At 33.1% G+C, this 20262-nt stretch overlaps 2 protein-coding genes and 2 long non-coding RNA genes across 5 annotated transcripts; 1 reads left to right on the top strand and 3 right to left on the bottom strand.

Annotated features, from left to right (window-relative positions):
• Positions 1–399: 399 nt before the first annotated feature.
• On the bottom strand, positions 400–3127 carry LOC147943257 (uncharacterized). The gene is made up of 2 exons (XR_015558240.1): positions 1224–3127; positions 400–1154 (listed from the first exon to the last, which is right to left on the bottom strand). It is a non-coding gene; the product is annotated as an uncharacterized LOC147943257 (long non-coding RNA).
• A 1354-nt stretch (positions 3128–4481) lies between these two features.
• Positions 4482–5523, bottom strand: LOC147943256 (uncharacterized). 2 transcript variants are annotated; one of them, XR_015558241.1, is made up of 2 exons: positions 5295–5523; positions 4482–5206 (listed from the first exon to the last, which is right to left on the bottom strand). It is a non-coding gene; the product is annotated as an uncharacterized LOC147943256 (long non-coding RNA). The 2 variants fall into 2 exon arrangements; XR_015558242.1 differs by having other exon boundaries at positions 4482–4721.
• A 551-nt stretch (positions 5524–6074) lies between these two features.
• LOC147943255 (uncharacterized) lies at positions 6075–8532 on the top strand. Its single transcript, XM_087452024.1, has 9 exons — positions 6075–6182; positions 6273–6392; positions 6480–6807; positions 6884–7280; positions 7385–7484; positions 7586–7645; positions 7748–7831; positions 7911–8018; positions 8103–8532. Exons 1-9 carry the CDS (start codon positions 6111–6113, stop codon positions 8409–8411), a joined length of 1578 nt encoding a protein of 525 aa, XP_087308150.1. The 5' UTR covers positions 6075–6110; the 3' UTR covers positions 8412–8532.
• A 471-nt stretch (positions 8533–9003) lies between these two features.
• LOC104785462 (expansin-A4) lies at positions 9004–12778 on the bottom strand. Its single transcript, XM_010510688.2, has 3 exons — positions 12140–12778; positions 11736–12054; positions 9004–9714 (listed from the first exon to the last, which is right to left on the bottom strand). Exons 1-3 carry the CDS (start codon positions 12282–12284, stop codon positions 9405–9407), a joined length of 774 nt encoding a protein of 257 aa, XP_010508990.1. The 5' UTR covers positions 12285–12778; the 3' UTR covers positions 9004–9404.
• Positions 12779–20262: the final 7484 nt, after the last annotated feature.

The following is a 20262-nucleotide window of genomic DNA, read 5'->3' as shown; positions in this document are numbered from 1 at the left end:
CGTGTTGATGTCCTCGATTGCACAAATCTCTGGTTTTGCCATTGGATGGCTTTGTTCAACTTTGTTTTGAAAAGTAGACAGGCATATGGCTCAATGACGAAAAGTAAAATTTGCCTTACAAGTTTTGGTTGGTCACTATAGCTGGGGGATGAGGAGATTGAAGCACGTTTGAGAACTGACGACTTGGACATTAGTTTTATATGTTTTGGCCTATACGTTTGTGATGTATACTTTGGTTTATTACATACAAATTTCAAAAAGTTGACATGAATTTTAAAGTTCAGAAGGTCTACTCGAATTATCATATTTTCTCCTTAAGACGCATATATTGTCAACTCATGGGAATATATATGATTCTTGATAAGCTTTCGAATGGGTAAAAAGGTGAAACGGAAGCGATGATAAACATAAATTTACTTTCAAAATGATAATATACAAGTACATAAAAATTGCAACACAAATGTTAAAATTCATTATAAAAAAAAAACATGTATTGAAAATACATTTTTATTACAAATAATTTTTTTGCATATCCTGAAATATCTGATAAAAGTAAAAAAAAAATACATTTATTTGAAACATATTCCTGCAATTTGAAACATATTGCTTCAAAATTCATCGATCTATTTTGCATATCCTGGAATATATACAATGTTTTTTATAAGTTTCATTTAAAACAAATAACCATTACGCTATGTTGGACTTAGAATTCGCTATGTTGGACTTAGAACGGTGAATGGTTAAATGTAAGTAAATGCATAATTCGCTTGGAGAGAAAAATCACAACAAAACCATATTGGTTCATCTTGAGACCAAAAACAATCGGGACGGATAGGACGAATGAGACACATGGCTGGTGAAAATTGGGCCCCAACATGGAAAATAAGACCATGAACCTATAAGAGAAGACCATGTCTTAGAGCATCATTACTAGTAGTTCTCTCATGGTTTCTCTTATAATTGGGGCCCAAAAATTTAATAAAAAACCTGTTTTTTGTTTGATTAAAAAGAGAATCGATTCTCTGGGAAGAAATTAAGTAACGGTAGTAGCAACGCTACGTGGCATATTCTGATTCGTTGATGCGTAAATATAAAAAGGAATTTTTTTTTCCCTTTTTTCTTCTTTCTTTCTTCCTCGACCGTCTCTCTCTTATCTGTCGATCCAAACGGCGAATCAAAGCCGATTCATTGAGAGACCGCAAAAAATTAATTGATTTACTCACAGATTCGGCGTTCAGGAAAACTAACTCGGCTTCATCGGCCAAGTTCCCTCTTACGAGTGTTTGAACTCTCTCAAAGACGGTAAAAAGTTTCTCCTTTTCTTCCCCAGAATTTGAAAAATTGATGATTTTGCTTGGTTTTGTAAATCAAGGGTTTTAGTATTCTTATTAATGATTGTGATATACCCTTATTCCTATATATCAGATTCATGCTTGATTATGATTTGTGATACCAATTTAAAGATTGAAACTTTGGGATTTTGGGTGTACTTGTAGAAGTCATGTTGTCTTATTAGTTGGGATTGATCTATTTGCACAAAGGTCTCTCCTTTGATTAGTGTTTTGTATGATTGTTTGTAATGTATGGTGTAAAGATATGATAACATTAGGTTTGTTCAGTACTTAGACCTCAGCTTTGCTTTTGGTACAGATTTGGATTGGAAACTGATCTATGTAGGCTCTGCAGAAGATGAGACTTATGATCAACTTCTCGAGAGTGTTCTTGTAGGGCCTGTTATTGTTGGCAACTACCGGTTCGTTTTGCAGGTAACATATATGTTTTAGCATGTTTGAATATTTATGTTTTTTTGGGGCAAAGCATTAATTCGAAGCAAAGCCAACATTTTCCAAACAAGCTAATATGTTCTAGAGTGTTTTTATTCCAATCCTAAGGCAGGGGACTTGAGTGGTAAATCATATATGCAAGAGCAAAGTAACTGTTGGAGATATATTTATGTTTGAGCCTTACGTGTTCTTACTTATTTTGATTTAGGATGAGAATTGCCTTCTTATTGCGTTGTAGGTATAGAGACAGGAAAGAAACTGTACTCATAGGGCCTCTCTTTGCTAGCTAAAATTTGAATTCGGATGCTATCATATTCACCTAGAGTAGTAGGTATAGAGATAGGAAATAAACTTTGTATTGGTCCGAATTTCTCTTCACTTTAGTGATAGAAAACGGACTATTATTGTTTTCAGCTATCTGAAGTTCGTAAAACCCCATTTGGATGTTTCAGTGACTCAATACCATTCCTAATACTTTAGTTTATCTGTTTGTGTGGTTTTCTCTTTGTGTTTGTTGTGTAAGTGTGTGCCTTGTGGCCCGTTTTCTCACTCAGCTTGACACTAAAATGCAGGCGGTTGAGGCAACAAAGAACGTGGAGCAGCAGAACCTTTCTCTTACTGTTTTTTTTCGTCCTTGCTTTCTCCGTTTTGTTCTTGGATTGGTACAGTTAAAAGAGACCATTTTCCAACAACAAACCTCATACAGTTTGTGTAGATTTTTGATTATTGTTAATTAACGATAAATTATGGAAATTTGGAAAGGGGTGGTTTAATGTTAAAACAAAAAATAATGAGACTTTGGAAGGAGCTTTGATCGAACTTAGTCTCATATATTACCAAATTTGACACCTTTGTAAAATATGTTTCATATTCTAAAGTTTGTAAAATTTTATTGTTTTATATTTTATGTAATATAAAAATTTTAAATAATTGTTTTGTCAATTTAGAAAATTAAAGTTTGATAATTAATAAACACAAATTAAAAAATTATTATTTAAATGTTTGAGTAACCTTCTTTGGGTTCTTTAGTAATGGAGTGATTTTGTATAAGTTCTCTTAAAATTGCTTTACTTAATTTAGTATTAATTATATAATTAATTAATATGAGAGTAACTATGGAGGGTTGCTCCACTAACAATGGTCTTAGACGACGCTCGGCTCGGTAAACAAAATAAAATAAGTAAATGAAAGTACCTTTCTATAAGACAAGATCATGACTCGATCTAACGGCGGGATCTGATCTTAGAACTCATCTCTGCTTTTGTGTCAAGATGGAGTTACAGATCGGCGCTCGTGTTTAACTCTTTTGTGTTTTTGACGTCAGGCTTTGCCGTTTTAGGTTTAGGTTTATGAGAGGTCGAGAGTTGGGTTTATATAGTCCCAAGGTAAGGTTTCCTTGTGGATACCCTATTTTTTTTTTATGTAAGTAGTACAAAAGCCTTTTTCGATGAAACTGATGTACACTGTATTTTTATATTATTTGAAGTAGGATATATTTTGTAAAAGCTGTTTGCTTATGTATATTTTTATAATTGGAAAAATATATAATGATTCTTGACTTTTTCAGAAGTAATATTTGAAAATTTGCATACAATATATCTTGAGAATATATATGTTTATAAAAAAAAGTATATCAAGAAAAAAAGGAAACAAATTCATATTTTTATAACTGGAAAATCATATTTTGATTATTGACTTTTTCAGAAGAAAATATTTGAAATTTTGAAAAAAATATCTATATTTATATAAAAAGGTAATATATATCAAGAAAAAAAGAAAGAAATTAATCTTTTTATTTTGATAATATATTCCTTGTTTGAATAATACTTCCTTGGTTTCTCCGCTTCTCTCAATTTGAAAGGAGTAACTTTATATTTTATAAAACAAAATATTCATTTCAGTTTGTTCGGTAACGGATGCAAGAATCCCATACATTTCCCTTTTTACCATTTACAGTATATTTCATTTTATTTAGAATATTCTGTATGATATATATGTGTGTGTGTCCAGTGTTATTTAATTGAATTGGTCAATAACAGCAAAGGCCAAACTCGAAAGTCCAAAGCATTTCAAAAAAATAGTAAATCCAGATATTAATTGTTTTTTAACTAAATGTTCTAACTCGGAAATAAAGGATCTAGTGAGCTGACACAATCACGAAGCTTTCCTAATTAGGTGGGTGAAACATATATTGTAAAGATTGGTCTTTCTTTATTTGCTGGATAATACCCGGTGGTTACTGGTTAGTGTGGTTAATGTGAAATTCCATATCATTTTTATCCTGGTCATTTATTTTTCATCCTCCATCCTAATGTGAAACTTTAGGATTGCATCTACGTCTTAGACAGATCAATTGTTTGTTCTATTGAATTTTATGTTTGGGTTATAGTCTGATTCTAAATCCATTGGTTAAACTCAGAGATTCTGATTTGAACCTTTGATGCCGTTCAAATGCTTGTTTGATTTAATTTGACATAAGAATTTTTTCTAATGTTTTATCTTCTCGAAACGAAACATGTTAGACTATCAGATTCAATTGTAACTATTCTTTCTAAGAAAACACAACTTAATAAGCCACAAACGTTATATAATCGATATGTATAGCCTAGTGATCGAACTGCAAGAATATCAGAAGTACATAGCGACGAAACTGGTTATTGATTGAGCAGTGAAAGGTATAAATAATGAACAAAAAAAAAGAAAAGAAATGTTGCTATAAATAATGAAACTTCATACAACATAAGACTCGGCCAAAAGACCAGTACAATGATTAGAGAAAATTACAAGTGAAGAACTCATCACTCATGTATTGATCTCCTAGACACACTCACATACACATCTTAGCTTCCGCATCTTCTTTCTTGCAAAATCACTTGTCTTTTATAATTTCCTTCATCACAACCCATGTATCACTCTTTTGCATATCCTAGAATATGTCTACTACTACAAATATATCAGAATTCATTTCACTCTTTTGCATATACTCATATATGTCAACTATCTTAATAATTTATCAAAATCCATCTTACTCTTTTGCATACTCTTTTGCATATACTCGAATACCTATACAGGATTTGATGACCTTGTTTCTACCATTCGATCAACTAAATCTAGGTTAAAACATAGATCTATATCCCATTTCTACCATCTGATCAACTCAAACTATCCCACATAAATCTTCCATATGAGATAAAATCCATAAAACCAAGTGTTTCAAGCTACTGGTGCTAGAAAACAAACAAAGCTTCATCATCTCAAGACTCGACTTTCCCAGTATATATAGAATATGGATAGTTTGAGTATCACCATTCGCTTGGAGAGAAAAATCACAAAGCCATGTCGTTTCAACTTGAAAACAGCCGCATGTATTCCAATGACCAAAAACAGAGAGGTTGAGACGAGACACCGTCTCATCAAAGGTACTGTCATTAAACCAACTAGTCAATCTCTCATACCTAGTCCCAACCTAGCGCTACTGGCTACTCAAAGGAAGAATTAGCTGTAAAGTACCTTTAGGTGTGACAGGATGTTGAATCAATCTAACAGCAGAGATCTACGAACCCCATCAGTGTAACAGCAGATTCAGACCTCTGGATCAAACACAACTTTTGTGTTTCACCAAAGTGGCTCTTTTCTTGATCTCTTTGTAAGGAATGAGTTGGCGGCGCTTGCGGCTTATGTTTTATATCTCTCTGTTTTTTCTTTTTGATGTCACGACTATTAGGTTTAGGTTTCTGACATCCTAATGAGTGACTTGGGTGGGTTTATATATTAAAACGTTTCCGTATACATTTTTGTTATTTTATTTCTTTTATACAAAATGTGTGTGATCTTATAATTTTTCAAAAAAAAAAAATTGTATGTGTAGTTTTAAGCATGACATTATAAATTTAAGTCATGTCAAGTTTTTTTTTTTTTGCACTCACATAATGTAAATTTGAGAAATAACAACATTGTTAATCACGATCATTATTACTAACAGTTTTGGCTGAGAATAATCTCTACGGTGATGGGGTTCACGTCATACAAACACACCTCTAAAAAAACTGTGTTTCTAATTATAGTGGAAGTCTTTTGTGTGTTCTATTCTATATGTCACTGATCTGATCCGCCGTTGTTCCGGCGAGTCTCATGTGACTTACATTATCCTTGCTTAACAAACTCTAGTGACCCAAAAACAAAAGTCAATAACTGTTAAAATACTCTTTAATTTTTGTAACTACTCAATTCTCCTACCGACCCTTTTAATGGCTCCCACGTTTCACTCTAATCATTCTCTTTCTCTACTTAGTCCCGTTTCCTTCTTCTTCTGTTTCTCTGATACTCATGAAATTTGAGGAATTACTCATGGAAGCTTCACAGCAACATAGTAACAAGAGACATGACTTAGAGGAAGGAGTAAGTACCTCTGTTCATAAAAAAAGACTCAAAACTCTGTATTCCAATTGTTACTTATACGATTTTAAATGTTTGTATATGTTTATGTAGGTAATGCATCTTAAAGAGAGACTAGAGGAAGAAGAAGCAGTAAAGAGAACTCTACAGGCTGCTTTCGATGGCTCAGTTGTGTCTCTTCCAAGTATCTCCTCACTGTTTCTTCCACCTCAGGTAAAACCAATACTCATACCTCACATAATACTAACTATTTCCTAATGAAGTAATGATCAAACAATTAAGGTCTTTGCTGTCTAATAGTTTTCCGAGCTTATACAAGAATTAGCCGTCGTGGAGACAGAGATTTTATGTCTAGACCGAAAAATCGAGGAGCTAAAGCTTAAACTATATTACGAACAGAGACAAAGGCAAGAGATGCAATTGCAGATGACCGAGCAGAAGAGGACAGTGGCAAGGCAGAGCCACGTGAAACAGAGTACTCTGCCTCTAAAACATGATCTTCATCAACGATCATTGTCTCATTGTTACCAACGCTCTACTCTAGACGCTGTCTCAAGTACTCATTCAAGGCTCTCGTTTTCTTATGCTCCCGATTTCTTAGATGCCACGTCTTCAGGTGGCTTCACAGGTAATGTAGTTTGCTTATTCCGAATGTTTTTGTATAAGCTGCATATTTCACTCAAGGTCATGGTTTTGATGAGCAGATGAATTTGATGGAGTATCGAGGATGCAAATGGGTAGAGTAAGAAAAGGGCTTCGACTTGTGGAAGTGAAGACTAAAGACGACCCTAACGAAGTATCTGAACAACTCATCAACTGTCTCATAGGCATTTACTTGGAACTTAATCATGTTTCATCAAAGACCAAAGGGGATATCGATGTCTCGCTCTCGAGAAGGCCCTCTTCTTGTAGCCGGAAATCAAACACATATAGTTATTACCAAAATGCAATGAATCTTGATCCTTATCACGTATTGCCAGACTCGAGCGGTGGAGTCACCAGAGACATTGGCCCTTACAAAAACTTCATCCACATTTCAAGAAGTTCCATCGATGTGACCCGTTTCACCCACTATTGTTCACCGGCTGTTCCACGCTTGAGGTGTTACTTTACATTATGTGAATTCACCATACAGAATGATCTCATCGAATAGTATTATATAATTCTTGATGAAATTGGTTTATTGACGCTCTGTGTGTTAGCAGTGTTTTGATGGAGAAACTATCGGAGGTGGATTTGAGTTTTTTGACCTACAAGCAAAAACTCGCCTTCTGGATTAATATCTATAACGCATGTATCATGCATGTACGCCACATTCTACAAAACAAATTATAGAATTCTTATATAAGATATCATCACACATAGATCAAACTAAAAATCGGATTCTATGTTCCAATATATGATAGGCATTTCTTGAGTATGGGTTACCATCGTCGCACAATAGACTACTTACCTTGATGAACAAGGTAACTTTTTTGATGAGAGAACTCTAGATGTTATCTCTACTTGTAGAAAAATTTCAGAACTAATGATGGCCTTTGTTAATTTTTTTTTTTTTTTTTTGGCAGGCTTCACTCAACGTTGGTGGTATAGTCCTCAACGCTCTGGCGATAGAACATTTCGTCTTGCGACATCCTTGTGAACCAGAACATGTAAGTGCATTCCATTTCAATTCATACATATAAATAGAATCAATTACCACAATAGAGCTAATCAACATCTTCATGAAAGGACTCGCTTGATGAGAAAGAAACTCTCCTACGACACACTTATGGTTTAGGATATTCAGAGCCCAACGTGACATTTGCGCTTTGCCGTGGAAGTTGGTCTTCACCAGCAGTAAGTGGACAAACAATATTGTTTATCTTAATCGGTTATTACTCAAATATTTAAAAATAATGAGATAATTATAATTATGTGCAGCTTAGAGTTTATACAGCAGAGGAAGTGGTGAACGATTTAGGGAGAGCAAGAGTGGAGTATTTAGAAGCCTCCGTGGGTGTTTCAAGCAAGAAAAAGATTGTGGTTCCACAGCTTCTGCAATGGCACATGAAAGATTTTGCGGATGATATTGAATCCCTTTTGGAATGGATATATAGCCAGTTGCCTCGATCAGGGAACCTAAAGGGCCTGATTATGGAATGTTTGAAGAGAAAAGCAAAAGTCCCTTTAGCTAAAATGGTAGAGATTCAAACATATGGACACGAGTTTCGTTATCTATTGTCATTGTAAAGATGAGAGATCCTTATCTTGAATAGAATAACAATATTTGGTAACTTCTCTCTCGGATGTATACAACATTCTCGTTAGTCTGTAATTTAAAAATAAATTAAAATATAATTTCATATGAACACTTTGACGAAAGAAACAAAATAATATTCAACAATTCAAAATGTTTAAACAGAAGCAGCGAAATTTACTCCGATGCTTTCATCAATTAAATCAAACTTTTAAAGTGGAGTAATAGTATAAATTATTAAAAATATATAATGGAAATGAGTATAAACTTTAGATAAATTTGTAAGTGGAGAAGACATGTTCCGTTCATATCACCAAAAAGGAAAAATGAATACCAAGTAGAACGACTTGTGGACTTATGTTACGTTTTGCATCAAATGCTGTCGGAAACACTTTTTTTTTTTTTACTTTATAAATACATCGGTCAAAAAAATCAAATCCCACTTATTAAAGGCAATTTAATAGACCGATAGCCATTGAATTATTCTTGTTTCTAAGTGGGATCCCCGTGGATCTATCACTAACATGAATTAACTTAACAAAAACTGTGTTGTTTATGGCGTCAGAAAGAGTAAAAAACAGAAGATTCGTAAAAAAGTATCATAATACAACCATGTTCTTTTTTAGATTACACAGAAATTAAACGTTACAAGTTGTAACTTACAACCAAACTAACCATGTAAAATACTTTTGAATAGCTGCGGGCTGTTACAAAAATTTTCTCACAGCCACTTCAGCTACTCTCACTTTCTCTTTCCATTTCCCCCTTTACCACTCACACAATTAAAAACACCAAACCCCAAAAACATCACAACAAAAAAAAGTGAAAACACACAAAAGTCAAAGATACTTTCCCCCATATATGAAAACTAAAGAAAAAAAAAGAGGAATAGCGAAATTAGCGGAGAGTTTTCTTTTGTCTCGAACCACTTTAATATTTTTTCGATTTCCTCCAAATTTTCGAGTTACTCGAAACTCGGTACTTAATTAAACCCTGAAATTCTTCCCGACAAAGGTTTGACCAAACTGCCAGTTAGAAGGAACCATGTTCCACGTAGTAGATGTCCTACGGTCACTGCCTGTGACGCGGAATGACAGTGACTGACCAACCAAAACAGCGTTTGATTGCCAGTTTTGACCCCAGTTCCTGCTCAAACTCATCCAACCAGTCCGTGAACCTTTCACGTTTGCCCTCACGATGTCTCCTGCTCCAGCCACGTTAGTGATCAGAATCAAGTTGAAGTAACGGTGACCGTTGATCGTGAACCTTATTCCTCCTCTCTTTCTACAAGGCACCCTACAAACAAACAATAACCAACATTTCACACTCGTTTAGTCACTCACTTACATGTCAATAAATTTTGGAAATTAGTAATAAATTAATTTGTGCATTAGACACATCATACAAAAATGCTTCTAAATGATTTGTAAGACCATCATTAGTGGTGAATACTCTTAGGGGTACTCTCTTGTTGGACCCCAAAAACAGAATATTAAATCCATTTTCGAGTCCAGTTTAGTGAGTATCGTTACTTCTGATAGTAACTGAAGCAACACCCCGAGAAACGCAACGTGGCGTTTTTTTATTGGTTCTAAGAGAAATATAAAACTTAATTATTTTTGTTTCCATTTTTTTTTCTTTCCGAATCTCTCTCTCTTCTCTGTCGGGTGAAAGGCGATTTGGGTGGCGATTCTTGCGAATTCCGGGAAATTCCATCGATTCAGACCGAATCTGATGAATTTTCCGGCTAAATATGGAGGATGATGGCAAGCAGAGGCGATGGCGAAGAACAAACGGTGTAACCCTAAGATGATGACGCTTCGGTTCTGAAGACAAACGACGGCGGAGGTTTCAGATTGGTGGAACAACGAAGGCGGAGGTTTTCGGGGGTCTAAAGCGGACGGCGAGGTTTCAGAATCGTGGTCTTTGTATAACTGTATCTGTCTTTCCCATTTCGTTTGATTTTTTATTTTCTTCCTCTGTTCTAAACGATTATTATGATTATTATCTGATCTTCTATTGGCTAACAAATTGATGGGTGAAGGACAAGGTAGTTAGATGATAGACTTTGTGTTCTTTTGTACCGATTTAGAATCCTTGATTTTTGTTTCAAGGTTTGAGAAAGTTTATGGGAAATAATCGATTTTTTGTTGGAAGGTTTCGTCATTTGATTGATACTTGATAAAATGAAAGGATAGGGGCTTTTGTATTTGGTTGATGAAGCATGGTTTGATTATGACATGGAAATTTCAAAGCTTGTTGATTGTTGTTGGTTGGTTTCTGGCTTTGCTTGATTTCTGAGAACTTGGATGAAATAATATTCAAAAAGTTGCAGTCTTTGTAGCATTTTAATCACTCCTGTGATGCTACTTTGCTTGCCCTTTCTGGTTCATCACATTATTCTCAAAAGCTTAGACTGAGCAGTGTTGGTTCATCACATTATTCTCAAAAGCTTAGACTGAGCAGTATTGGTTCCTCTGTTGTTTCTTGGAGGGTTTGACTAAAGGCAACTGAGAAGATTAGGATTTTTTTAATCTGATTCACAAGAGAGAATAGTTGAATCAGCTGTGTGTATTGAATCTATTTCTGGAGACTTTGTTTGGATTCTAAATGACAACTTAGATCAGTTTGTGCAGGTATGTCCAGTTTGTGCGGTTAGGGTGGGTGTTGATATGGTTGCTCATATAACCCTTCAGCATGCTAATATATTCAAGATATCCTTTTTGTCTTCTCAAGTCATAGAGACAAACTAGTAGATCAAATGTTGACAAACATTTAGGTTTCAATTCTTTTCAACTCTTATTGTAAAATATGTGAACTATTTTGAATTTTGTATAATATGTTTAATATTCCAAAGTTTGTAAAATATGTTTAAGATTCCAAAGTTTTATGTAATATAAAAAGTTTAATAGTTGTTTTGTCATTTTAGATTATTAAAGTTTGATAATTACTAAATACAAATTAAAAAATTATTATTTAAAAAATTGAGCAACCTTCTTTGGGTTCTCTAGTAAAGGAATGATTTTGCAAAAATACTCTTAGGGTTGCTTTACTTAAATTAGTATTAATTATATGATTAATTAATTTGAGAGTAACTTAGGAGAGGTACTCCACTAATGATGCTCTAAGAAGTTTTTGACTTCAAGTATTAGTTTAAATATTTAAAATTACCTAAAAGATCATCTATACTCCCGTTAAAATAGAACACAAAAATGTCAACAATGGCCTCCACTAATTGTTTATTTTTGTGTGCTAGTTATGGTCTTATTATCTTGTAAATATTGGCAAGACCCTAGACTATTAAACAAGATGAGTACCTGCGGTATGAGACTGGGACAATGCCAGCGCGATATTGAGCGATCTTGAGGAAGACAGGCATGGCTAGGTCGAAGTGTTCACGTGGCGGGTTGCACCATCCTCCGTTGTCGCTGGGCTGAGCCAAGTTTGGTGGGCAGAAGTTGGTTGCGGTGATGAGGATCGAAGGACTACCTGAGTGGCACCATTGAGGGTCGTTGGCGCATTTTAGCTCAAAGCAGGCTCCACAACTCATACCGTTGTTAAACAGCGCCGTGCTCAAAGCTGCCGTGTTGGTCCCGTACCCTTGGCTGTATAGGTTACCGTAACCACAAGCTCCTCCTGTAATTAATTAAACCCATTTCGTTAAGATATAATTTAAACAAAAAGTTACTCAAGTATATATGCTCTGTTTTGATGGACTGACCCATAGTGCCGGAGGCGTCGCTGCCACCGTAAAAAGTGGCGTGTGCGTTTTGCCATGAACTGCCGGAGTAAACGCCGGGGATTCTAGCGTCGGCAAGGTTAAAAAGGACAAATGTGGTAAACAGAATTGCTAGTTTAATAGCCATTTTTGTGTGTGAATTATCAAAAAAAAAAAAGAGAGTTCTAAGTTTTACTATTGAGGGTTTTGATAAAGGAGAAAATGAAAGAAAGAACAAGAGCGGTTTCGAGCTTGCGCTCTTGTTGTAGAGAAAAGAGTTAAGGTTTGTTAATTGGAGAAGAGGATGGTGGAAGAAGAAGGAGTGAGGTTCGGTATTTATGGAGGGAAGGGAACTCCAAAGTTAGAGTAAGAGAGAGATATTATTGGCTAAGACACTTTTTAATTTTCCTTTTTGTCAAAATTTAACTTTTAAAAAACAGATTACTAATTCTACGTAAGATGGAGGTAGGTTTGTAACCGTTTCGTCATAATTAAAAAAATATAATCTCATTTTAAATAGATACTATAATGATACTTTAAAAAATTATCTCATTGATTCCTGCTGGTTTAAAAAAACAATTGTGACGACTTGGAAACTTGATAATTTTTCTATTAAAAAAACAATTTTTTTTTAAAAAGTTCGACAAAGAATATCGGAGTTGACCTTATTTGAGGCGTTTCATACTTATAAAGTTATAATAAGAGATTATACTTTATACTAATGCATAAATTATGTTTGTTTTGCTGACCAAATAAATGCATTACATATATATAAGCCTTTAATATGTTCTTAACTCTGCTCGTTTTTACACTTCTTTACTTGCGCGGGTAGTCTTGTTCAAAGGTGAATTGTCTTATGACATGAATCTACTACGTACAGATTCTCTCTTCTTTTCTTGAAAATAATGATTCTAAAGTAAATACACTGATGGCAAAAAGAACTATAGCTAGTACACTTCTATCAGAAATGACAAAACGGTTACAAACCATCCTCCACCTTACACTTTTATAAATTGATATTTGCTCTTTTAAAATCCACCACAAATATTATGAAATCTCGTCTGAGATAGTGAGACATCAGAAAACTACAGAGTAAATATCCAAAAAAATATAGGACTCTCTGTAGTAAGTGTGAGTTATATTGGTTTTTTAAAAATGAAGTTTCAAGTGTGAGACTATTACTAATCGGGTTTAAGTAAAAGAGAGAAGAAATTTGGTTTGCTTAAAAAACAAGTTGTAGCCATCAATCACGAAACGGAATTTGCTAAGCTCAACAGTATCGCCATCATTACTACTTTACTCTTTTTACTTAGTCCTAAACCCTTTTTCTGTTTTTTTCATGCATGCCATTGCCATTTGTTGCCACTACTTTCACATCTTTAATTTTGCCAAAAACTCAAAATTAACCTCAATTATTAATCATTCGTTATGATAATTACTAGTCTCATTTTTACGATTCAACTTTTACATTGGCGCCAAATTACATACCCCCTAAATTCAAGAATTTTCACTTTAGGATGAGGTAGAGAAAAGACTCCCACTTACATAGAACAAAAAAGTGAATTTTTATTTTGGTTTTATATTAAAAACAAGTTTCAAAAGAAAAGAGGAAAATTAAAATATATGGACCCAAATTGCCGCATTCATCGGACCACGTATCGCGCCGTGCATTAGCCGTACGTAAAGTGGATACACCCGAACCGGCCCGATATCTCTCGGATCTATTCGGTCAATGTTTATGTCACGAAACTGTCAAGCTTTTCTCCACTTCTTAGTTCTCACTTGAGAAAAGTCCAAAGCCTCATTCATATCTCCATCCATTCAACATTTCTTTACTTAGCCCCATATTACAATATTTTAATGCTTATTGTGTTTTAGACTATTTTCTTTTATTCAATTAAATTTTCTATTACTAGTTTTTTTTTTGTATGTTGAGTTATAAACATAAGTCATAAACTCATAACTAGTTTACTTTGAACGCTTGAGAAGCAATGGACGACTATAGAGTTAGGACTTTAATAAGTGTTTCTATATATATTTAAATCACAGCTTCAATTATTAGTAAGTAACATCTCTTATAAACTACTACTGATTAGTTTTTAATATTTAGCTACATGATCATATTTCTTTTTATTTCTTGTTCAAAAAAGAACATGCACACTAACTCACTTTAATCTTTTTATGCATCCGGCGCGCCACCATCATCAAAACCTAATAATACTATAAAATTTGAGGATCGTAAGCATCAAATTCAAGTAAATGTCCTTAGTTTCCCTAATAATAAAAAAAGATGTTGGATAGTGAAATTTTAGAAAATGAAATAAAAAATAAGATAAGTGTCTCAAGTGAAAGAGATAATTGGAAAAAGAGGAAAAACAGTAAGAGGCGGTGACCGTGAGAAGAGGATATCAGAGGATGGCGATGACAAGGCATATCTATGCACCAACCAGATCTTCTTGTATCTGCCACGTCAGTCCAATATGTGCCAGCTTCTCAAATCTGTTATTCTGTATGATTTTAGGTTGAAGAAGTTCTAGATGGACTTGTTTGGTAAGTTACAGACGATACGTGGACGTATCAGTGTATCACGGTTCACGTATGGTTACAATTTTAGAAAGTGTGAATAGCAAATTATAGGTGTATCCGTGTGTGTATGACTATGAAGTATATTATCTGTCTTTTTTTTTGTAAGAAACCATTTTATTGCGAACACAAACAATTACGAAGACATAAGATACCGAAAATGTTTCTATCTTAATTTTTATTGGTGCAATCCCAAAATAATCAAAAATGTGTATTTCAAAAGCAATTATATTTTTGCCCTAATATATTTATATGCACACTAAACTATTTAGTATTAACCTAATAATATTTATTTTTCAATAATTAAAAGGTTCATGATAGAATTAAATTCGTATGTTCTCTTGCGTCAGAATCAGAAATCAGAACATTTTAGATGATCTCTACACAAATGTCACTAAAAACAAAATTATATACATATATATTTGGCATTTCATACTTGCCGAGTTAATCTCGGCGACGTGTTGGTTTAATACAATTTGTGATTTAATGTATATATGTACTACATCCAAAATACACATGCAGGCATAGTAGCTTGAGAAGCCTTTATCATGAGAACACAAATGCACTTGCATGTGAATTAAGTATCTACCACTCCTCTCCCAACAAATTCTCGTCGTTACATTTATTTCGTTTCAGCATGTAACATTAATTATATTCAGCATCTTTTAGTATTTCTATATTTTTAAATAAAAAGTAATTCGGGCTGAAACCTGACTAATATTCCGAATACGTATAGCCGTCGATTTTTAATGAAACCATACTAGCAAGCTCTGTGCGAAGTAACCACCAATCTTGCTTGATAAACCATAACCCAAACCATTTTTGGAAAATAATATAGTTAATGATGGATTGATGGTCTTGCTTAATAGTGGCTATTATTATATCAGATATAAATTATAATATATTTGAGCAGTGTATGATTGTTTGAATGTTCATTGACAAGTGTTCTATAATATTTAATACTTAGGCGTAAAATATAAGTACGTGTAGATTGCTGATTGAGCTAAATTCACGCAACACATTATATCATGACCAAATTCTTTCATTAGTGAAAGTATAATTACATCGTGCATCTAGTTTATACATTCTTACCGATAATATAAATTTATTTACATAATAATTTCTCCAGTGAACAACAGACTATTCGAAATCCTCAATGAGAATGAAAAAAAAAATCTATGTACCGCCTGTTATTTGAGTGAGCAAAACATCTTAGAATGCTATATTTTACACATATATATCGTTTGTTGTTTAATCTAAATTTATTTACACTCTCTTTGAAGATCATACAGTCAATACTATGTAAGAGTAACGAGTAAATCCTACTCAAATTTAGAAATTGAGAACATTGGAACATCACTTATACGAGAGGGTGGGGTCATGAATCATGAGTTGATATATAAGTGGGGAAAAGAGAATTTGTAATTGCCAAAAAAGTTAATTGATACCACACATGCTATGTCCACAACCACATTGTAAGAAAGATTCCCCTCGAAACCTAGCAATAATTAAAAACAAGGAGATCTATAGTTATTTCTTCAAAAAATTCAGTTTACAAATAAATAAGTTAAACATTTTCTTTTGACAGCATCTTTACGATTATAGAAACATCGTTAAAAATGTAAATGTTAGCATTTTCACTAAGGGTTATATAAGTTATTTTTCGCGACGAATTACATAAAGTAAACGCTACTTCATATTTTCGGAATTTTTGGGCAAGCTATGGTGACATATTGGGGGGGGTCTATGTTTAAAAAAGAAGTGGATTCCTTTGAAACCACCACGTGAGGTCATTAGAAAAAACTAAAAAAGCAAAACATGTCATGTATAGATTGGTGATACTAAAAGAAGAAGATCTCGTGGCTACATATGTTGAAAGGGTTTGAGATTTCATGATGTTACGTTCGAAGAGGATATGATGACAATAGGCAACGCGAGGAGTTTTGTCGGCTTCATATATGGTTGTTTTACCATGGTTTATTCTGGCATATATACTTGAAGACATTTCTAACTAGTTAATAAGAGTGAGTTCCGCACCGACACTCTAAGTAAGGAAGTGGTAGACAAATTATTTAATAGTAAATATACAAGTGTTTTATTTGGGATACTATGAGTTTTGTTAAGTATTTAGTTGATTTACAGGGCCACGATTGATATAAAAAACTTATATGGTGCCAACTTAGTTTTGGCCTAGTGGTGAAATTTGAAAATGATCATCGCATTAGTATAATTTCCCTCGCGCATGCTATGGCTATTTAGGGGCTCTAGTAAGATTTAAAAACAAAAAAACTTTTGATAGAGTAAAATCAATCATGTAATAAAAAGGTTAAAACCCCTTAATTTAAGGTTAAGGGATTGGACCAAAAAGGACCATTGCTAAATTTGTGTCTCCCATTTACATGCATCGATGTCTCGCACTCATACTGATTAGGCTTTACGCAACACTCTCTTTTTGCCAAAGATTAGATCTCAAGTTTTGTCACAAAATTTGGAATCCTATATATCTGTTCACCTTTTGTTTTTTTTTTTTTCATTTCATTGGATTCCTGTATGTAAGTTTCAGTTTCAATTCACATATGTATTTCTTTATATGGATAACAGCTGATAAATTATTTTCTCCAAACATTATATTTATTTCGAATACATTTTTGACTATTTATATATTGTTCCTCTATAAATTCTACAAAGTGAATGATTGACCCTTTTGGGCTACTGTCAGACTGATCACTGTTATTGTAATTGGGTTTTTCATTCATCAGTTTTGTCAGTAACCAAAAACTTTGAACTCCGGTTCCAATAGGATTAAAACAATTTGATTAGTTATATTAACTACGTATACTTACATCACTACATTAATTATATCACTAACAAAAGTGATATATATGAAATATTTTTTTTTTCTTTTTTTTTGAGAATATCAAGCTTTACTTCTAGTAGTGTTGATTGGAATATCTTGCTTTTTTTTTGTTTATTACGATATATGAGCACGTTGCACGTACGATGGTTTTGCTTAAGAAACAAGCCAAGTTATATAGGACATATATTGATTTGCTTTATCTTGAAAAAGTACCTATCAACTAACTTAACCTCCATGACGTTATCTTTAGTTAAGTTCACTTTTGTCTCCGTATATGATTTCTTTAACTTGAGATTCTTAGAAACCAACATCACCTTTGTTCTCATTTTGTTTTTGTTTGACCTATTGAAATAGTTTTTTTTTGGGGTTCAAGCAAGCAACTGAATATTGAAAATTACTTATTATTATCAGTTCAACGGCCGAGAAAAAAAGTTTGAGAGAGAATTTAGTTAGCTAGAGAATCAACTAAAACACTTGCTTCTCTTGGAACAAAATCAAGCTTGATGAATCAAATAGGTCGGAGCAAGCTTGGATGTTTTTGCCTAAAAGTTAAATATATCTTGGTGTTGCTCACTCCCAAGTCCCAACCATTTTCTCTCTAATGTGAATTGTGATACTTGGTCGATGATTCATTTTGCGGCAAACTTGGTCTTCCAATGATCGAATGAGACGCATTAATAAAAGTTTTAAACTGTCATTAATATAACCTTTTCTGAAATTTAAAAGCTGATTTTCCTTACTTAACTCCACTACTCTGCAATTTGTAGACATCTATCAAAAGCTTTAAACCTTGGAAAAACCCTTTTTATTTATTCTTTTGGAAAATTTCGATACGTATTCTTTATATATAAAAAAAAGACAAATCTTCTTCAATTAGTAGTGTCACTAGACTCACTATGAACATATATGTTTTGTGATTCATCTTGGTTTTTTAAGAACGTGTACTCTTCTCTTGCGAATAATAAGATATCAAATCATTTCCGAAACCCATTTGTGTCATAATACATATCAAAGGATTCCAGACATCTCTGTGTTTTCACTTCTTTTTTGTGTGTGATAAGAGCCCAAGTGAAAAAATCAAAAATGAAAAGAAAGAAGTAGCAACGAAGACATAAAATGAGGAATTGGGCCAAAAAAGGAATTTCTATAACGAAAATGAAACAATGCAGGTTAAGCCCAACCAATCAATAAAAGAGATCTGAAACATCAAAATAGTAAGAAGGCAACATACCAACATAACAAGAATATACGCTATTACAAGTTACGGTAGATACGCTAAACAATTATGCTAAGACAAAAGGTTAGATAAGTTTTTCAATCTTTCTCTGGGACATAGTTTGACTGACCATTGTTAATGTCTTCAATGACAAAACAAATACTTAGTTTCCATGTTTCTAACTGATTTGTGGTACCAAATTCTTATATATATAAATAGTTATATGATTATATCTGAGTAATTTTGTCTTTATGTAAAATTTTGATATTAGAAAAAGCTTATTAGAAGAGAGAATTTAAAATAATCTATACAATATAGGTTCTCGGTCCATCAAATATTTTTAGTAGGATTACGGTTCGGTTTAGTATTTTTAACGGGTTAGTTAACCAAAGCAGACCTAATTTATCAGTTATCACTGCTAATTTCTTATGAATCTAATTCTGAATTCATATCAAATGCTGCAATTGAGGTGAGATATTTTCAACCAAAAAAAAAATTTGAAGTAAGATCATTTACGTGTTGAAATGTAGACCATTATATTCGTTCGTTATATATATGATTTTTTTTTCTTTTTTTTTATCTACACAAATTGAAGAAGAAATAAACGAATACCGTCAGAAGCTCTCATTCCTATAAATAGAAGCAATGTCTTTATGTAAGCAAAGATAAATATATAATGGTAATGTTCTTGGATTCAACATATTTAACCTCGTAACGGTTGAACTTAGAGCTCATTTATCGAGATTTGGTCTTCCATAGTACTTACTAATTTTACATCATCAGATGCATGAACACAAGCATTCTAATGCAAAAGGGCAATTTCAGTTTCAAGTTAAAACTACTAAAGGTTTATCAATTGCTGCATTGCGTAGGAGAAATAGTTTGATATTAATATTCAAAGAATGGAACACATCTCTCTACTTAGTGCAATTTATAAATAAAAAAAGCGCAATTTTTAATCACAAAAATTTGTTTATAGGCTTTATAATTTTGAGCATTTGAGGCATTATTTGTGATCTTATGTTTGTGGAATTTTGATTGCATTACGTTGATTTCGATATCAAAAGGTCTTTTATAAAATTAAAAAAAAAGCAATGTATCGTCAAAAAAAAAAAAAAGCATAAAAATAATAAAAATACACTTTAGTAAAAAATGGAATATCTCGTGGCCCATTTTTATCCATAATAGTCTCGTGTCAGAAATTGCATGTGACGAGTAATTAATATTCCCATTCGTTTTCCAATATACTATATGATTAACCCATATTTTTATTTTTATTTTCTTTTATGCATCATTGATGATATTCACATTCATGTTCACATTCATTTTCTCTATCTTTTCTTCCATCACAACATAAATTCTTACCCAAATTAATGTTGAAAAATCAAAATGTGCAACTCTTTCCATTCTTAAAATTACCATTACACTATAAGAAACATTTGTTATCAATTCTATGTATCGTTCCATTTT

The sequence above is a fragment of the Camelina sativa genome, chromosome 5 (assembly GCF_030686135.1).
Source record: "Camelina sativa cultivar CO46 ecotype springtype chromosome 5, ASM3068613v1".
Classification (NCBI taxonomy): Eukaryota; Viridiplantae; Streptophyta; class Magnoliopsida; order Brassicales; family Brassicaceae; genus Camelina; species Camelina sativa.
Note: the sequence above shows the minus strand (reverse complement) of the source record. Positions and strands in the feature narration are given on the sequence as shown.

Coding starts and splice junctions, on each gene's coding strand:
- LOC147943255 (XM_087452024.1), top strand. CDS start 6,111: ATGAAATTTGAGGAATTACTCATGGAAGCTTCACAGCAACATAGTAAC. Junction 6,808..6,883: donor GTCTTCAGGTGGCTTCACAG/GTAATGTAGTTT, acceptor TTTGATGAGCAG/ATGAATTTGATGGAGTATCG. Junction 7,485..7,585: donor ATAACGCATGTATCATGCAT/GTACGCCACATT, acceptor AATATATGATAG/GCATTTCTTGAGTATGGGTT.
- LOC104785462 (XM_010510688.2), bottom strand. CDS start 12,284: ATGGCTATTAAACTAGCAATTCTGTTTACCACATTTGTCCTTTTTAAC. Junction 12,055..12,139: donor CGACGCCTCCGGCACTATGG/GTCAGTCCATCA, acceptor AATTAATTACAG/GAGGAGCTTGTGGTTACGGT. Junction 9,715..11,735: donor GTCCCAGTCTCATACCGCAG/GTACTCATCTTG, acceptor GTTTGTTTGTAG/GGTGCCTTGTAGAAAGAGAG.